The sequence below is a fragment of the Chrysochloris asiatica genome, unplaced genomic scaffold, assembly GCF_000296735.1.
Source record: "Chrysochloris asiatica unplaced genomic scaffold, ChrAsi1.0 scaffold00170, whole genome shotgun sequence".
Taxonomy (NCBI): Eukaryota; Metazoa; Chordata; class Mammalia; order Afrosoricida; family Chrysochloridae; genus Chrysochloris; species Chrysochloris asiatica.
Window position 1 is genome coordinate 5,710,179 of NW_006408688.1, and position 16,376 is coordinate 5,726,554.

Here is a 16,376-nt window from a genome sequence, read left to right on the forward strand (position 1 = left end):
TATTCTATATTGCCACATCAGGACTCCATATAATAAAAGATGAAAAAAGACAGGGTAAAAAATGTCCAAAATTTTCTATAAAGGGTCAGGTTATAAACAATTTGGGTTCCACGGGCCACATGCTTTCAGTCACAATTACTCAACTTTGCTGTTGTTGGGTGAATACAGCCATCAGCAAATTGTAAACAAATGATAGTGACAGTATTTCAAATATTTTTACTAAACCAGATCTGTGGGCCATAGTTTGCTGACTTCTGATCTAGGGATTTATAAACTATAATGTATTTTTATTCTGAATTGAGTAACACAATTTTGTTGGAAGTAAGCAAGAATTAAACAGTTATGCTTTTGAATTCAGATAATTGTGTAGAGCTATATTACAACAGTTTCTGGGGATGATAATGACAACAACTGTAACAACTACATTTAGATGGAGTCCTGGTGTGGTGCTGTGGGCTTATGCATCAGACTGCAAAGTCGTTTGAACTGCAAGATCGGGGTTCAAGCTCAACTGCTGCTCCTAGGACACCCTATACATGGTCGCTATGGGTCAAAATTGACTCGATGGCACTTAACAACAACAACAACTATTTAGATAGGGAACTTTTGATAAACTACATAATCTCTAAGACTCTCAATTCTTGTATGCCTAAAGGCATTCTAATAATAATGCCTACCTCAAAAGTTTGTTGTAAAATTGAGGGATGTAACTTACTAAAAATTTGCTATGGTCCTTAATAAGCAGTATTTTATGTATATATACATATGTATGTATATATTCAGAGTACTAAGACTAGGCAGAAAATACAAGAGGGGATTTCAAAATCTCATGGGAAAATGGAATTAAAAGATAACAAATGGAATTTCTCCACAGAAATTTTAAAGTGCCTTTATACATTACTTACATGTAATTCTAAATTAAACTTGATATTAGCATTGGGAACTGTTAGGTCAGCAATTCAAACCTACCAGCTGCTCTGAATGAGAAAGAGGAGACTCTGCTCCCATAAAGATTTACAATCTGACCTCAGGTTCAGACAGTTGGGTGTAAGTGCTTGACTGAGGACCCAAAGAGGCGAAGCTACCATCTGTGGTATGACTGAATCCCTCTAAATCAAAATCCTACCCAGGAGGAGTGCCACGTGCAGGTAGAAGAGAGCCATCATCCTAGAAATGGGGCATGGCGTGCTCGCGCCCTTCACATATGTTTGTGGGGAGCCTGATGCTAAACCATTAGTAAACAGTTTCTGGGTTTGGGTTACGGTTAGGGTTGTGTGTGTAGCAAAGCAGCCCCCTCACTTCTATCTATTGAAAATCAGCCCATGACAAAAGGATTTGTAAACAAAAAAAAAAAGGTCTACAATTTGGGAAATCCTGAGCTTTGGTAGTATTTTTACGAATTGGGCTGCGAACCTTAAAGTCAGCAGTTCGAAACTACCAGCTGTTCCGTGGGAGAAAGATGAGGCTTTCTGCTCCTGTAAAGATTTACAGCATCAGAAACCCTATACAGGATCACTATGAGTTGGAACAGACTCCACGGCACATAACCACCAACAACCATGGATCCTATGGAGCATCTGTCCTCTAGGGTTGGAATAGACTCAGAACAGTGGGTTTTATTTTTGTTTGTTTGTTTTTGGTTTGGTTGTGGATATAAGAGCAAAGTAGCTTCAAATTTGTACTTACCAATGATGTTGTTGCTGTTAAGTGCTATCAAGTTGGTTTTGACTAATAGTGACCCTGTATAGGGTTTTCAAGGAGTGGCTGGTGGGTTTGAACTGCTGACCTTGCAAATCAATCGGAATTCGCAGTCCAGTGTTTATCCTACAGCGCCATACCAGGACTCCAATATAACAGCAATCTGATTATGGTTGAGAGGTTATAGTCTTAAAAATAAAGGACTAGATTCTCACCCTACCAAATAACACAAAATTTAATATTGCTGTTGTTGTTAGGTGTCATCGAAGCAGTATCAACTTGCACAACAGAAACACTGAATGGTCCTGGGCCAACCTCACAGTTGTTGCTATACCTGAGCCCATCGCTGATGTCACTGTGCCAATCCATCTCAATGGGGGTCTTCCTCTTTTTCTCCAACCCTCCACTTTACCAAACATGATATCCTTCTTCAGGGACTGGTCACTTCAGATAATATGCCTGAAATATAAGAGAACAAAGTCTGGCCATCCTGGCTTCCAAGGAGCACTCTGGCTGTACTTCTTCCAGCACAAATCTGTTTGTTCGTTTGGTAGTCCATAGTACTTTCAATATTCTCCTCTAACACCATAACTCAAATGCATCAATTCTTCTACAGTCTTCTTTGTTCACTGTCCAACTTTTGCATGCATATGAGCTTATTGAAAATACCATAGCTTGGGTCAGGGACACCTTAGTCCTCTTCAACATTTTAAAGTGAACTTGTACAGCAGGTGTGCTTAATGCAATACACTGTTTGATTCTTGACTGCTGCTTCCTTGAGTGTTGATGGTTGATCCAAGCAAAATGAAGTCTTTGACAACTTCAATCTTTTCTCCATTAATATGAATGTTGTTTATTGGTCCAATGGTGAGGATTTTTGTTTTCCTTATACTAAGATGCAACCCATACCAAAGGCTGGGGTCTTTGATCTTCATCAGTAAGGATTTTAAGTCCTCTTCGCTATCAGCAAACAAGGTTGTAATACTCTAAATATTTTCATTTTGGTTTAAATATAAAAACAGTAAGTTAGTTGATCTGTGTTTCATTTGTTGGCATTAGCTACCATCAAGTAAGCTCTAACTCATGGCAACCTTATACAGAACTAAACAAAACTGGGGCCTGGTCCTGTCATTTGTATGAGCTTTGATCTGTTTGAGTCTGTTTCTTACTTTTATACTTTTGCATTTTTTCAGCATGCAATCATCTCTAGCTTCAATGTCTTCTGTACTTGTTTTGACTATCAAAATAATTTTCATTCTTCCAACAAATAAGAGATATCGTTCCTTATAGAAACCTTATCTAATCCCCAAATCTATCATTCTTCTTTGAATCTCCATATTTTGTATATGGAAAGGCTTCAAAAAATTCATGAAAAGTGGGGAAAAAAGATAATGTAATTTTCCTATGAGCTTTTTAAAGTACTTTTGTATATTTCAATAGTTGAACCAACACTGTTGGAATTATAGATCTTACCTACAAAAATGAGAAGCTCCTTGAAAAGAGTCTTTATCTCATTTATGTTGAATACCTAGCACTAGCATTATGCTAAGTACACTATAGGTACAAAACAAAAACATTCAAAAGAATCTAGTAAGTGGAATTCCATTTTTAAATAATCACACTCTACATTTTAAAGTGAATACAAACAGCTATTATTACATATCGTTGTGTTTGTTCCAACTTATAATGACCTATGTATAACAGAATGAAGCACTGAGCACTTCTGAGCCATCCGAATAATCCTAACTATGTTTCAGCTTATATTTGTTTGAGCCACGGTGTCAATTAATCTCACTGAAGGTCTTCCTCTTCTTACTTACCCTCTACTATATCAAGCATGATGTCCTTCTCCAGGGAGGGAGTGGCCCGTCTTTATAAAATGTCGAAAATATGTGAGATGAAGTTTCTCTATCCTCAATTCTAAGGAAGATATACTTCTTCCAAGGCAGATTTGTTCATTCTTTTAACAGCCATGTTATAGTTAATAATTTTTGTCAATACCATAATTCAAAGGCATCAATTCTTCATTTTTTCTCATTCATTGTTCAGTTTTTTAATACAGATGAATTGAATGAAAACACCATGGCTTTTGTCAGGTACACCTTAGTTCTCAAAATGTTATCTTTGCTTTTTAATATTTTAAAGAGGCCTTTTTCATCAGATTTATCCAATGCAATACATCCTTTGATTTCTTAACTGCTATTTCCATGGTTATTGATTGTGGACCAAAGTAAAATTAAATCTTGTAACTTCAATCTTTTCTCCAATTTTTATGATGTCGCTTGTTGGTCCCATTGTGATGATTTTTGTTTTCTTTATGTCAAGGTATAATTTATACTTAACACTGTAACCACTGATCTTTATCAGTAAGTGCTTCAAATTCTCTTTGATTCCAGCAAGTAAGGCTGTATCATTTGCATATTGCAGATTGGTAATGATTCTTCCTCCAATGCTGTATTCTTCTTCATATAGTCCAATCTCTTTATTATTTGTTCAGCATATTGTTAGGTGCCATCAAGTCAGGTCTGACTCATAGCGACCCTATGCACAACAGAATGAAACACTGCCAGATCCTGGGCCAACCTCACAATTGTTGCCACATTTGAACCCATTGATGCTGCCACTTTGCCAATCCATATTTTGAGTGCCTTCCAACCTGAGGGGCTCATTTTCTGGCACTATATCTAACACTGTTTCTCTGCTATTCATAAAATTTTCAGTGACTAAATATTTGGAAGTAGTTTGTCACTCCTTCCTAGTCTGTCAGCATCTGGAAGCTCATCTGAAACCTGTCCACCATGGGTGACCCTGCTGGTATTTAAAATACCAGTGGCATAGCTTCGAGAATCACAGCAACTTACAAGCCACCACAGTACAACAAACTGACAGACAAGTGGTGGTTTGTTCAACACACAGATTGAATAAATACAGTGAAAGGAAATAACTGTGACTTATACCTTTCCTGATTCTAAACCACCCAATATCCCGATGTTCTGTTTAAACAAATGCCTCTTGGTCTAGAAATAGGTTCCACATGAACATAATGATCATAATATTTTTGTTGTTAAGTGCCGTTGAGTCGGTTCCGACCCATAATGACCCTGAACAGGGTTTCCGAGGCTATAAATCTTTATGGGAGCAGAAAGCCTCATCTTTCTCCCATGGAGTAGCTGGTAGTTTCGAATTGCTGACCTTGTGGTTCTCAGCGCGATTAGTAACCACACGCTACCAGAGTAGTCACTGAATAATCTTATTGGATTTTAATAATATAGAAAATGCTATGCTTTATGCTACATGAAGAAGCAGGATATAAAATTATACAAAGGTGTACCATTTATGCATAAATCCAACTCGAGGAGTCTTAGTATGGTGCTGTGGGTTAATTCACTGGACTGCAAAATTGGTTTGAACTTTACAAGATTGGTGGTTCACACTCACCAGCTGTTCCTCAGAAACCCTATACAAGGTTGCTATGGGTCGGAACCAATTTGACAGCACTTAACAACAACAAAATGTTAGTAGTTAATTATATTGGTGGGGATATTGTTACTTTTTTTTATTTCCACTATTTTTATTTTTCTATAATTTCTACACATATCATTTTTTAAATAATAAAATTAAAATAAGCTTAATTTTTAAAAGTGGAAACTCAGTCTTCAAGTAATGACTATCTTCAATTCTGTTGGCTCATTTCTTAAAACTTAGGCACTATCAATCTTAAATATTTGAGTATAAGTAGTCATTAAAAATTAGGAAAGAAAACAGAAGACTATTTTATGAGTCATTTTACAAGAGGAATATTATTTAGCATACATACTTTTAGTGGCTTCTTTCTTTCAGAGAACGGATGAGTTTGGCTCCTAGGAGAAGCAGCAACTCCCTTAACCTCTAAATCCATTCAAGTTTACGTATTTACCATGCAGTATCCTTTGGAAAAGGTAAAACAAAAGTAAAATGATCTTTTGTACTGTCATTTAAAATAAGTCATATCATTATACAAGAATCCTACACAGAAAGAAATCAGTTAGCTCATCAATTTTACTTCTTTCCCGAAAAACAATATTTTGTGGTGGTATTACCTTATGTAAAGGAGTACTCAGCTGCTAACTGAAATGTCAGTGATTCAAATCCACCAGCTACTCCACAGAAGAAAGATGTGGCAGTCTACCTTCCTAAAGATTACAGTCTTGGAAACCCAATGGGGCAGTTCTACTCTGTCCTACAGGGTCATTCTGACTCGAATCATGTCTATGGTCCCATTACTTTATGACAATAAGGAGCCCTTGTATCTTCGTGGGTTATCTGTTAACTGCAAAATCATCAGTTCAAATCTACCTGCTGCTCCATGGGAGAAAGATAAGGCTTTGTGCTCCAGTAAAAATTTACAGCCTCAGAAATCCTATTCAGGGTCTCTATGAGGAGTTGGAATCCGCTCAACGGCCCACCACCACCATGACTCTATGACAATGGTGTTAAATTATGTCCTGTGGTAGGCTGAATAATGATCCCCAAAATAGCTGCATCCTAGTCTACAAAATCTGTGACTATGTTACCTTACATGGTAAAATGGGCCATGCAAGCAAAAGCTATTAAACAAAGGTCTTGAGATGGAAAATTATTATCTGGTAGACCCAGTGCAATCAGTCACCAGGGTCCTTACAAGAGGGTGGCAAGAGGATCAGAACGAGAAAGAGAGGTTGAGTTTGGATGGAAGCAGAGATCAGAGAGAAGAGAAGATGCCAGGCAACAGACTTTGAAATGAAGAACACCATGTGGAGCCTCAAGAAAGCTGGAAGAGGCAAGGAACTGTATTTCCCCGCTGCATGCTCCAGAAATGCTCATTTTGGGACTTTTGACTTTCAAACTAAGACCCTACTGTTTTTAGGAGACCCTGGGTGGAGCAAATGGGTAAGTAGCTGGTTAAGTGCTTGGCTGGTCACTGAAAGTCTTGCATTTCCAGTGTACAACAACACGATAAAATAATGTGGTTTTCAGTAACTATCTTTGTACTGATTTGTCATAGCAGCAATATAAAACTAATGAATGTCTCTCTTCTCTACCAGACTGTGGGACTAAAAGAGGCCTTCCCTGTTAAAGTTCACCCAAATCCAGGCCTGCGTCAGTACGTTGCCTAGCAACAAGCGCCTCCGTGCTAGAGCCTCCCTTAGAGTCCTCTCTAACTTCCAGAGAAAAAGTCATCAGCCAAAACACTTGTTCCTCCCAAGAAGCGGTGTCTTCTGGCTCCAGAGGAGACCCCGGGCCACTTCCAAAGAAGTACTCACAAGAAAACAGAAAGTGATGAAACACTCCACGCAAAGGCTGCCAGAATCTCCCCTGGGACAGTTCGATGGTATCTCGAAATCCTGGCAGGGAGCTGAACCGGACTCACTCATCTGCACTTCTGCAGCTTTGGGAGACTGCCAAAGCCCGGCCCGGAGTAAAACGGTTGTAGGGAATTCTTTCTTCCTTTGAATTGTATTTAACACATTTCAAAATGTACTGGGTGCCCAACACCGAAATTGGCGCTGTGACATAATGTCCTGGGCCACAAGGTGGGTTTGTAAACACAAGGTCAACAGTTCAAAATCATCAGTCGCTCCTAACAAACCCTTTACAAAGGGTCCCAATGGGTCAAAGGGACTCCATGGCACTTAAAACATGCTGTAATATCTACTCTCAAGAAGCTTGCATTATTTAAAACAAAAAGACAGCAGTATAGAGATATACAATACGGTGGTGATGGTGGTGTGCCATTTGGTCGTTTCAACTCATAGTGACATCTTATAGGGTTTCCAAGGCTGTAAATACTTACAAAATCTGGGATCTTCATCTTTCTGTGCCATGGAATCAACCCTATACCGGTTTCGTTTCCTGGAGCAGAAAACCTCATCTTTCTCCCATGGAACAGCTGGTAGTTTTGAAATGCTGACTTTAAGGTTCACAGCCACCACTATGCTACCAGAGTCCCTGGTAAATTTGAGCTGCTGATCTTGGAGTTAGCAATTCATCTGGTAACCCACTAAGCTACCAAGCCTACTTAAATAGACATGTATAAAAATTACATATTTTTGCAATTGAAAGATAATGGAATCTTCCCACAAACTTTTTGAAGCTCCTTGTATGTACATGTCATTACTGGTTCAGACTCACAGCAAGACCACACACAGCAGAACTGCCCCAGGTCACCAGTTCTTTCTCCCACTGAGCCTCTGGGTGGTTGAAACTGCCAACATTTAAGTGCTGCGCTCCCTTGGCTCTTTGTATAAGGGAAAAGAATCAGGGAACCTTCATTTTATTATTTGCTCTACAATGATTTTATATTTTTGTTTTGCACATGTTGTGTTTGGGATTCAACTCCTCGTCTATAAAAGGAAAAATCTAGTTTGAGTTAATTCTAAGATTTTATTCCATTCTATGTGGCTGTAGGATAATGCACTGGACCGCAAAATCACTTGGAATCACAAAGTCGGCGGTTCAAACCCACCAGCTGTTCTTCAGAAACCCTATACAGGCTCACTATGGGTTGGAACCGACTCTACAGCACTTAACAACAACAATATGCTGTATATGGAGCACAGGTAGCACAGTGGTTAAGCTTTGGACTGTTAACCAGTCAGCCATTAGAAATCACCAACTGTTCTGTAAGCAAACGATGAAGCTTTTTGCTCTGGTAAAAATTTACAGCCTTGGAAACGCTATACAGGGTTGCTATGAATCAGAAGTGATTTGGTGGTACACAATTGTTGTTGTTGTCAGGTGCCATCAAGTCGGAACCGACTCATAGCGACCCCATGCACAGCAGAACAAAACAATGTCAGATCCTGGGCCAACCTCACTACCACGGCCACACTTGACACCATCAATGATGTCACCTGACTGATCCATCTCATTGGGGGTCTTCCTCTTTTTCTCTGACCCTCCACCTTACCCAGCATGACATCATTCTCCATTGACTGTTTCCTACCGGGCAATATGTCCAAAGTATGAGAGACGAAGCTTAGCCAACTTGGCCAGATACAGGTACACAATTACCACCACCATTAATATACTTATACCATGTGATTGTTGTTATTTTTGGGTGGTTATTGAATAGATTTTGGCTCATATCAACCTCATATAACTGAATCTTTCCCAAAGGGTTTTCTAGGCCACACTTCTTAAGAAAGCAGGTCACAGGTCTCTCTCCTATAATTTCCTAATTCACACAGCCAAGTGTCAGATATCCAAATTAAAACTAAAATCTTCTGAAGCCTAATCTAGCTGTCTTCCCACAGTATCATATAGTTTTTCTCATCTGCACTCTTTCCAAATGTATCTTCTCTCAAAAATATGTATGTCTGAATTTGCAGGTTGGAGGCAGTTTGGGGTTAAAAATACAAATATTATTTTAGTTATAAAAATAGTTAAATCAATTAATATAACATAATTACTCTGTACTTAATTTCTGTATTCCACTAAATTATACTAAGGTGCGCCTGACCCAAGCCATGGTATTTTCAATAACCTCATATGCATGCAAAAGCTGGACAGTGAATAAGGAAGACTATAGAAGAATTGACGCTTTGAGTTATGGTGTTGGAGGAGAATACTGAAAGTACCATGGGCTGCCAAAAGAACCAACAGATCTGTGTTGAAAGTGCAGCCAGAGTGCTCCTTGGAGGCCAGGATGGCCAAACTTCTCTCTCATACTTCGGATATATTGTCAGGGGGAACCAGTCACTGGAGAAGGAAGGATATCATGTTTGGTAAGGTGGAGGGTGAGAGAAAAAGAGGAAGATCCCCAGCGAGATGGATTGGCAAAGTGGGAGCATCAATGGGCTCAAGCATGGCAACAATTGTGAGGTTAGGCTAGGACTGGGCAGTGTTTCATTCTGTTGTGCATAGGGTCGCTGTGAGTTGATACCAACCCGGTGGCACTAACTACAACAATCCCTCCTATTACCCTCACAATGAGGGAAGGGGAGGAGGGTGGGAATCGATGGAGCATGAATAAACTGAGACATAGTAAAAATGAAGAAGCAAAAATTAAACTTCAGTTTTAAAAACATTACAAATGACCTTAAAAAATTCTAGCACACAGCTAATCTAGACCTTTTCGCATAAAGACAGTCAAGAAAGTAACATTAGCAAATGTCCTTGCCTATTCCTGGCACTTAGGTTTAGTATACCTAAATTGTTCAATATTACTGAATATAGCTCTCTAAATCAGTAGGAACTTTGAAAGAAGCACATTTATATAATCAAGGACATTTTGTGAAAATATCTGTTATAAGAGTTATAGACTTGGATTGTCCTGTTGTGGGTAAATGCACTGGACTGTAGTTGGTTTGAACCACAAGGTCGGCAGTTTAAGCTCACCAGTGGCTACTTGAAAATCCTATAGAGTCATTGTGGGTTAAAACTGACTCGATGGTGCTTAACAATAGCATCATATAAATTGTACTGGTTTGCCTATTTTCAAAACAATGCATTAATCTATGTTCTGTTATTGTTACAGCCATTTCATTTTTCTGCACACAAAATAAAACTAAATTAGACATATGTTAACCTTTACTACTTTGCATATCCATGATAATTTGCATTTGAAACTGAACTCTTAACTTTCATTTATTTTTTCTTTTAGTCAATAATGTATTCAGAAAATATCTATTAAATACCTACACTGTGTCAATACAGTTATCAGTAAAGTATACAGGCTTATTCAGTATTATCTTTTAAATTATTGAGTTAAAAATATTTATTAAGCCTCTGGTGTGGCACTGTAGGAAAAGCACTGGACTGCAAGATCAATTTGAACCACAAGGTTGGTGATTCAAATTCTCCAGCTACTACTTGGAAACCCTATATAGGGTCACTACAATGTAAAGAAAACAAAAATCCTCACCACTGGACCAATAAACAACATTCTTATCAATGGACAAAAGATTGAAGTTGTCAAGGACTTCATCTTCTTGGTTCAACTGTCAACACTCATGGAAGCAGCAATCAAGAAATCAAACAATGTATTGCATTAGGCAAATCTGCTGCAAAAGACCTTTTAAAAGTGTTGAAGACCAAAGATGTCAGCTTGAGGACTAAGGTGTACCTGACCCAATCCATGGTATTTTCAATAACCTCATATGCATGCAAAAGCTGGCCAGTGAATAAGGAAGACTGTAGAAGAATTGATGCCTTTGAGTTATGGCATTGGAGAAGAATATTGAAAGTGTCATGGGCTGCCAAAAGAACCAACAGATTTGTGTTGGGAGAAGTGCAGCCAGAGTGCGCCTTGGAGGCCAGGATGGCCAAATTTTGTCTCTCATACTTCGGACATATTGTCAGGAGGGAGCAGTTGCTGGAGAAGGATATCATGTTTGGTAAGGTGGAGGTTCAGAGAAAAAGAGGAAGACCCCCCCACCCCCAATGAGATGGATTGGCAAAGTGGTAGCATCAATGGACTCTAGCGTGGCAATGCTCTTAAGAACCTTATAATTGTATACAATAGTACTATAAAATGAAAGCATTCCTTTAGGAACTGTGAATATGATAGAGCATATAGTGGGCAAAATGATGAAAGCTTCTTAGATATTATAAAACCTCTTAAATCTTTATCTAGAGCCCCCAAGCCCAGAAATTCATTCTTACACTCAACATATATGTAATGAGGGTCTACATGTTTAATACTTGCTCTTGGTGATAGAGATATAATAGTGTGAAAAACAAAGGTGCTTCTTTGGTGAAGATAACAATCTAATAGATACAGATATGAAAGAAATAATGTCACGTAGTGAGAAATACAATGATGCAAAAATATAATAGGGTAAAGGCATAGACATTGCAAGGTGTGAGGAGTAAAGTGAGCAAGTAAGGCTTCACTAATGGAAACTCAGTAAAAAGCAGCGTAGCCAAGAGAACAGTAGATGCAAAGGGCCTGAGGAAAGAGCATTCTGGGCTGGTGGTTGTGAATGAAGCAGAATGAGCCAGGTAGGAATGATTGGGAAAGGAGTCACACAGGTAATCACAGGATAGATTATGTAGTATCTGTGGTGCTAGTGGCCACTGAATTTGATTCTGACTCATGTTAACCTTATGTCTAACAGAACTAAACATTTCCAGATTTGCATCATCTTCAGAATCATTAATATGTTTATCCTAGGGCCTCAGACTTTATATTGAGTGGGATGGATATCACTGGAAGATTTTGAGAGGAGGAGAATTTATGTTTTTAAACAGACAATTTGGATGCTCTATAGAAAACAGGAAAATGAGGAATGAATAGATGCGGAGAAACTGAATAGGAGGTTACTGCCTTAGTTCATGTAACAGATGATGGTCACTCTGACCAGGGTATTAGCTCTACACAAAGTGGGAAGAAGTGTTTAGAATTGGGATATATTTTTAAAGTACAGAAAATAGAAGAAATAGTTGTTTAGGAAGCAGTGAATTTCAGTTTATGGTGATGAAGAACTTGGCAAAATGATGGGTAATGGTTGCATAAATGATTATCGTAATTGATGACACTATGTATAGCTGGAAAATGTTTCATTGGAAAGTACTGTGACTTATATATGTCATCTGTTCTGGAATGCTCATTTTCTGCAATGTTGTCCATAGTTTGTCAGGATTCACACAATCAAAAGCCTTTGTGTAGTCAATAAAGCACAGGGAAATATCTTTCTGGTATTCTCTGCTTTCAGCCAAGATTCAGCTGATGTCAGCAACTATATTCCTTGTTCCACATCCTCTTTTGAATCCCACTTGAATCTCTGGAAGTTCTCTGTCAATGTATGGTTGCAGCCATTTTTATATTATCTTTAGTAAAACGTTACTCGCAAGGGATATCAATGATTTTGTCTGATGATTTCTACATCCCATTGGGTCACCACTCTTTGGAATGGGCACAAATACAGATTTCTCCCAGCCAGTTAGCTAGGTATTTGCTTTCCAAATTTCTTGGCATAAATGAATAAGTGTGTTCTGTGCTGAATCAGTTTATTGAAATATTTCAATTTATATTCCATTTAGATCTGGTGCCTTGTTCCTTGCCAATACCTTCACTGCACTTTGAACTTCTTTTATTATTATTGGCTCTTGATCATATGCTACCTCTTGAAGTGGTTGAACATGGACCATTTCTTTTTGGTACCGTGACTCTGCATATTGTTTTCATCCTCTTTTGAGGCTTTCTGCATCATTCAATATTTTGTCCATAGAATCCTTCAACACGGCAAGTTAAGGCTTAAATTTTTTCTTCAGTTCCCTCAACTTGAGAAATGCTCAGTGTGTTCTTCCCTTTTGGTTTTCTAACTCCAGGTCATTGCAAATTTCATTATAGTATTTGTCTTAATAGTACCCATGAGGAACCTGTATACAGACCAAGAGGCAGTTGTTCAGACAGAACAAGGGAAGACTGATTGGTTTAAAATTAGGAAGGGTATGACTCAGGGTTGTAATCTTTCATCATACTTATTCAATTTGTATGCTAAGCAAACAATCTGAAAAACTGGATTATATGAAGACAAGCATGACATCAGAATTGGAAGAAGACTCATTAACAATCTGCGATATGCAGATCTTGCTTTCTGAAATCAAAGAGGACTTAAAACACTTACTGATGAAGACCAAAAAACCATAGCTTTCAGCATGGGTTGCACCTCAATGTAAAGAAAACAAAAATACTCACCACTGGACCAATAAACAACATCCATGTGGTGGTTATGTGCCATGGAGTTGGTTCCGACTCGTAGCAACCCTGTACAGTGTTTCCGAGGCTATAAATTGACAGTAGCAATCGGCTCAGGCATAGCAACAGTTGTGAGGTTGGTCCAGGACCGGGCAGTGTTATTTTCTTTTGTGCATGTTGTTGTTGTTGTTAAGTGCCGTCGAGTCGGTTCCGACCCATAGCGACCCTGTACAGGGTTTCCGAGGGTGTAAATCCTTACGGGAGTAGAAAGCCTCATCTTTCTCCCGCGGAGCAGCTGGTAGTTTCGAACCGCTGACCTTAAGGTTCGCAGCCCGATTCGTAACCACTTTTGTGCATAGGGTCACTATAAATCAGTACCAACTCAATGGCACCTAACACTATATATTTGTTTTATATTGCTGTATATTATTGTGCATATTTATTTAAACCAATTTAAAAAAGAGATTAGCAAAAAAATAAGAGAAAGTAGAACTAACAAAATTTGTAAAGGAGTTATATATGAGAGAAAGAAATACAGTATTAAAACAGATATTTTAAAAGCACATAAAGCATTTTTAAGAGTAAGAGGAAAAGAAAAATAAAGTCATAAGAGATATGTATATGAAATATATTAACTGGAGGACTTCATAGAGGAATTAATATTTTTGGAATCTTAAAGGATTTATTTGTTTATCAAATATTGAAGTCTACTATTAAAGGGCTAGTACTACAACAGTAATACAATACAATAAATCCCTACTTAGCGGAACACATTATATTACAATCTAGTGAGGGGAAAGAGAATAACAACATAAGCAAATTACATCATAAAATGTAAAATGAAGGTCTTTGGGAAAATATAAAAGTATAAAAAGCCAATTGAAATTGATGAGTGTAGGATGTATAATACAAAACAGCATGGTCAGGAATTTCTGGTGATATAAATGGTAAATTCATCATCTGCTAACTGGAACGTTGGGGTCCAAGTCTATTCAGATATGTCATGGAAGAAAGACCTAGTAAGCTACTTCCAAAACAGCAGCCACTGAAAATCCTCAGTAGTAAGGACAATTGTACTCTGACCCACACGGGGTCACCATGCGTCCGAATCAACTCCACAGCAAATGATTATGTCTTCTTTGGATTTGGCACCTTAGTGTTCCAATTTTGTTTCTCTAGCCTTGCAAGGAAACTAAAAGCTCTGCTGATTTCTCATTTTCCCAACAATAAACCTCGGCTTGGACAAGGTCCAGATTTTCAGCCCTTGAACTGGACTCACAATCAGTAAATGATCACAAGGGAAAAGCAGCTTGTTAGCATCAGCCCATCTCTTTATGAAATCCCTGCTCTGAAATCTCAGCCCCTGTAGTCTTTGCTGCCTTTGTAAATAGCGCTGCATTTTCTTTTATTTGGATTTCTTGTTGTGCTTGATGTGAGTTTTGGACTAGGCTGTAGATTTAAGCAGCAACTGATGTGGGTCTCCAAGATAGCATTTATAGGCTACAATAAGATTTGATACATGGTACGCGGTGTTTCCTCAATTTCCTTTTTTTTCTCCAAATTATTTAAGAATTGTTTGGTTATTCTTGACCCTTTTCTTTTGCAACCTAATGCTAAAATAAGCTCATTAGTTCTAAATACAATTTTGTGGCATTTTATTGAGATATACTGATTTTACAGATAAATTTGGAAGAATTGACATGTATTATAAATAATTTTAATTATATTTTCAAATTGTTTTTTGCTGATTTATAAAAATATAAAACTTTAAAAAAATATCCTGGTGTGGCACTGTAGAATAAGCACTGGCCTTTGAACTTCAAGGTCAGTGGTCAAACCACCAGCTGCTCCTTGGAAACCTTATACCAGGTAGCTATGCATCAAAACTGACTAAACGGTACTTAACAACAACACCCCAAAATCTTTCCTCTTTCACAATTTCAAGAAGTCTGTTAATTCTCTTGATATTTTCAATAATAATCATATTATCTGTGAAACATGCAAATTTGTTCTTTCATCTAATTTTAATATATGTTTTTAATTTTTCTAATAATGGTAGTCTGTTCATCATCCAAGATAATGCTGAACATAAGTTCTGAAAGGACTGTTTTTACTGACAGTTTCACCATTACAAACAGTATTTGGATTACAAACTTTAGGTTTTGAATTGATCTTCTTTGCTAGGTTATAGAAAATATTTCTTGTCCTTATTTTTCTGATATTTTTCATCTTAAATGAATATTTAACTTTACAAGGTTCTTTTTCTACATCTTTTGGATTTATTCTATTTTTTCCCCTTAATTTCCTAGTGTTGTGAATTATACCAAATGATTTCTAAAGCAACACAGCCACACTGTAAAATTTAAGAGATGTCAAGAGCTAAATGGTGGACCAGAAATTCAATATTAAATCATTCTTATCAAATTTCAAGCTGGTCATAGGTTTCTATTATAGATGGCTGCATTTTTGCTGGTACTTAGTTTACCATTTTTGTATTTGAATTATGATTAGTTTACAATTTTTTGTCAATTTTCTTTATATGGCTTTGACTTCAATCTTGTACTAGCCTCATAAAATAATTTGAAAGTTGGGAACATTGCTTTTTAAAATTTTAGTTACAATTTCTATAACATGGCTTTTTTCTTTCTTGAATGTTTCTGAGAAGTTTTCTGTGAAACAATTTTGTTGTATTCTGTGTGTGTTTACACATTATTAATTATTACTTAATTCTTTATTTAGTATATGATATTTTTATGGGGAGATTAGCAAAATTTCTCTTCTCTATTTTTTATAATTTAATGGAATTCTTTTATATACTCATCTCAGTTCTATCTGTAGTTGTATTATATATTGCTTTAAGCCCTATAACTTTTTGCTTTTTCTGATTTTTCTTCACTAGTCTTTACGAAAAAATTAGTTATGAGCTTTGTTCACTACCATTTTGAGAGACAAAAGATATAGTTTAATGGTTAAATGTGTAAACTTTGGAGTCAGATAGCTTAACTATTAAGGTAAT

At 37.4% G+C, this 16,376-nt stretch overlaps 1 protein-coding gene across 1 annotated transcript in view; it reads right to left on the reverse strand.

The window, feature by feature from the left end:
* Window positions 1–5,617, reverse strand: part of CAPS2 (calcyphosine 2) — an 80,294-nt gene extending 74,677 nt beyond the window's left edge. The window contains 1 exon segment of the mRNA XM_006878179.1: window positions 5,516–5,617. Coding sequence (XP_006878241.1) covers window positions 5,516–5,617 — 102 coding nt within the window.
* Between the last annotated feature and the right edge of the window lie 10,759 nt (window positions 5,618–16,376).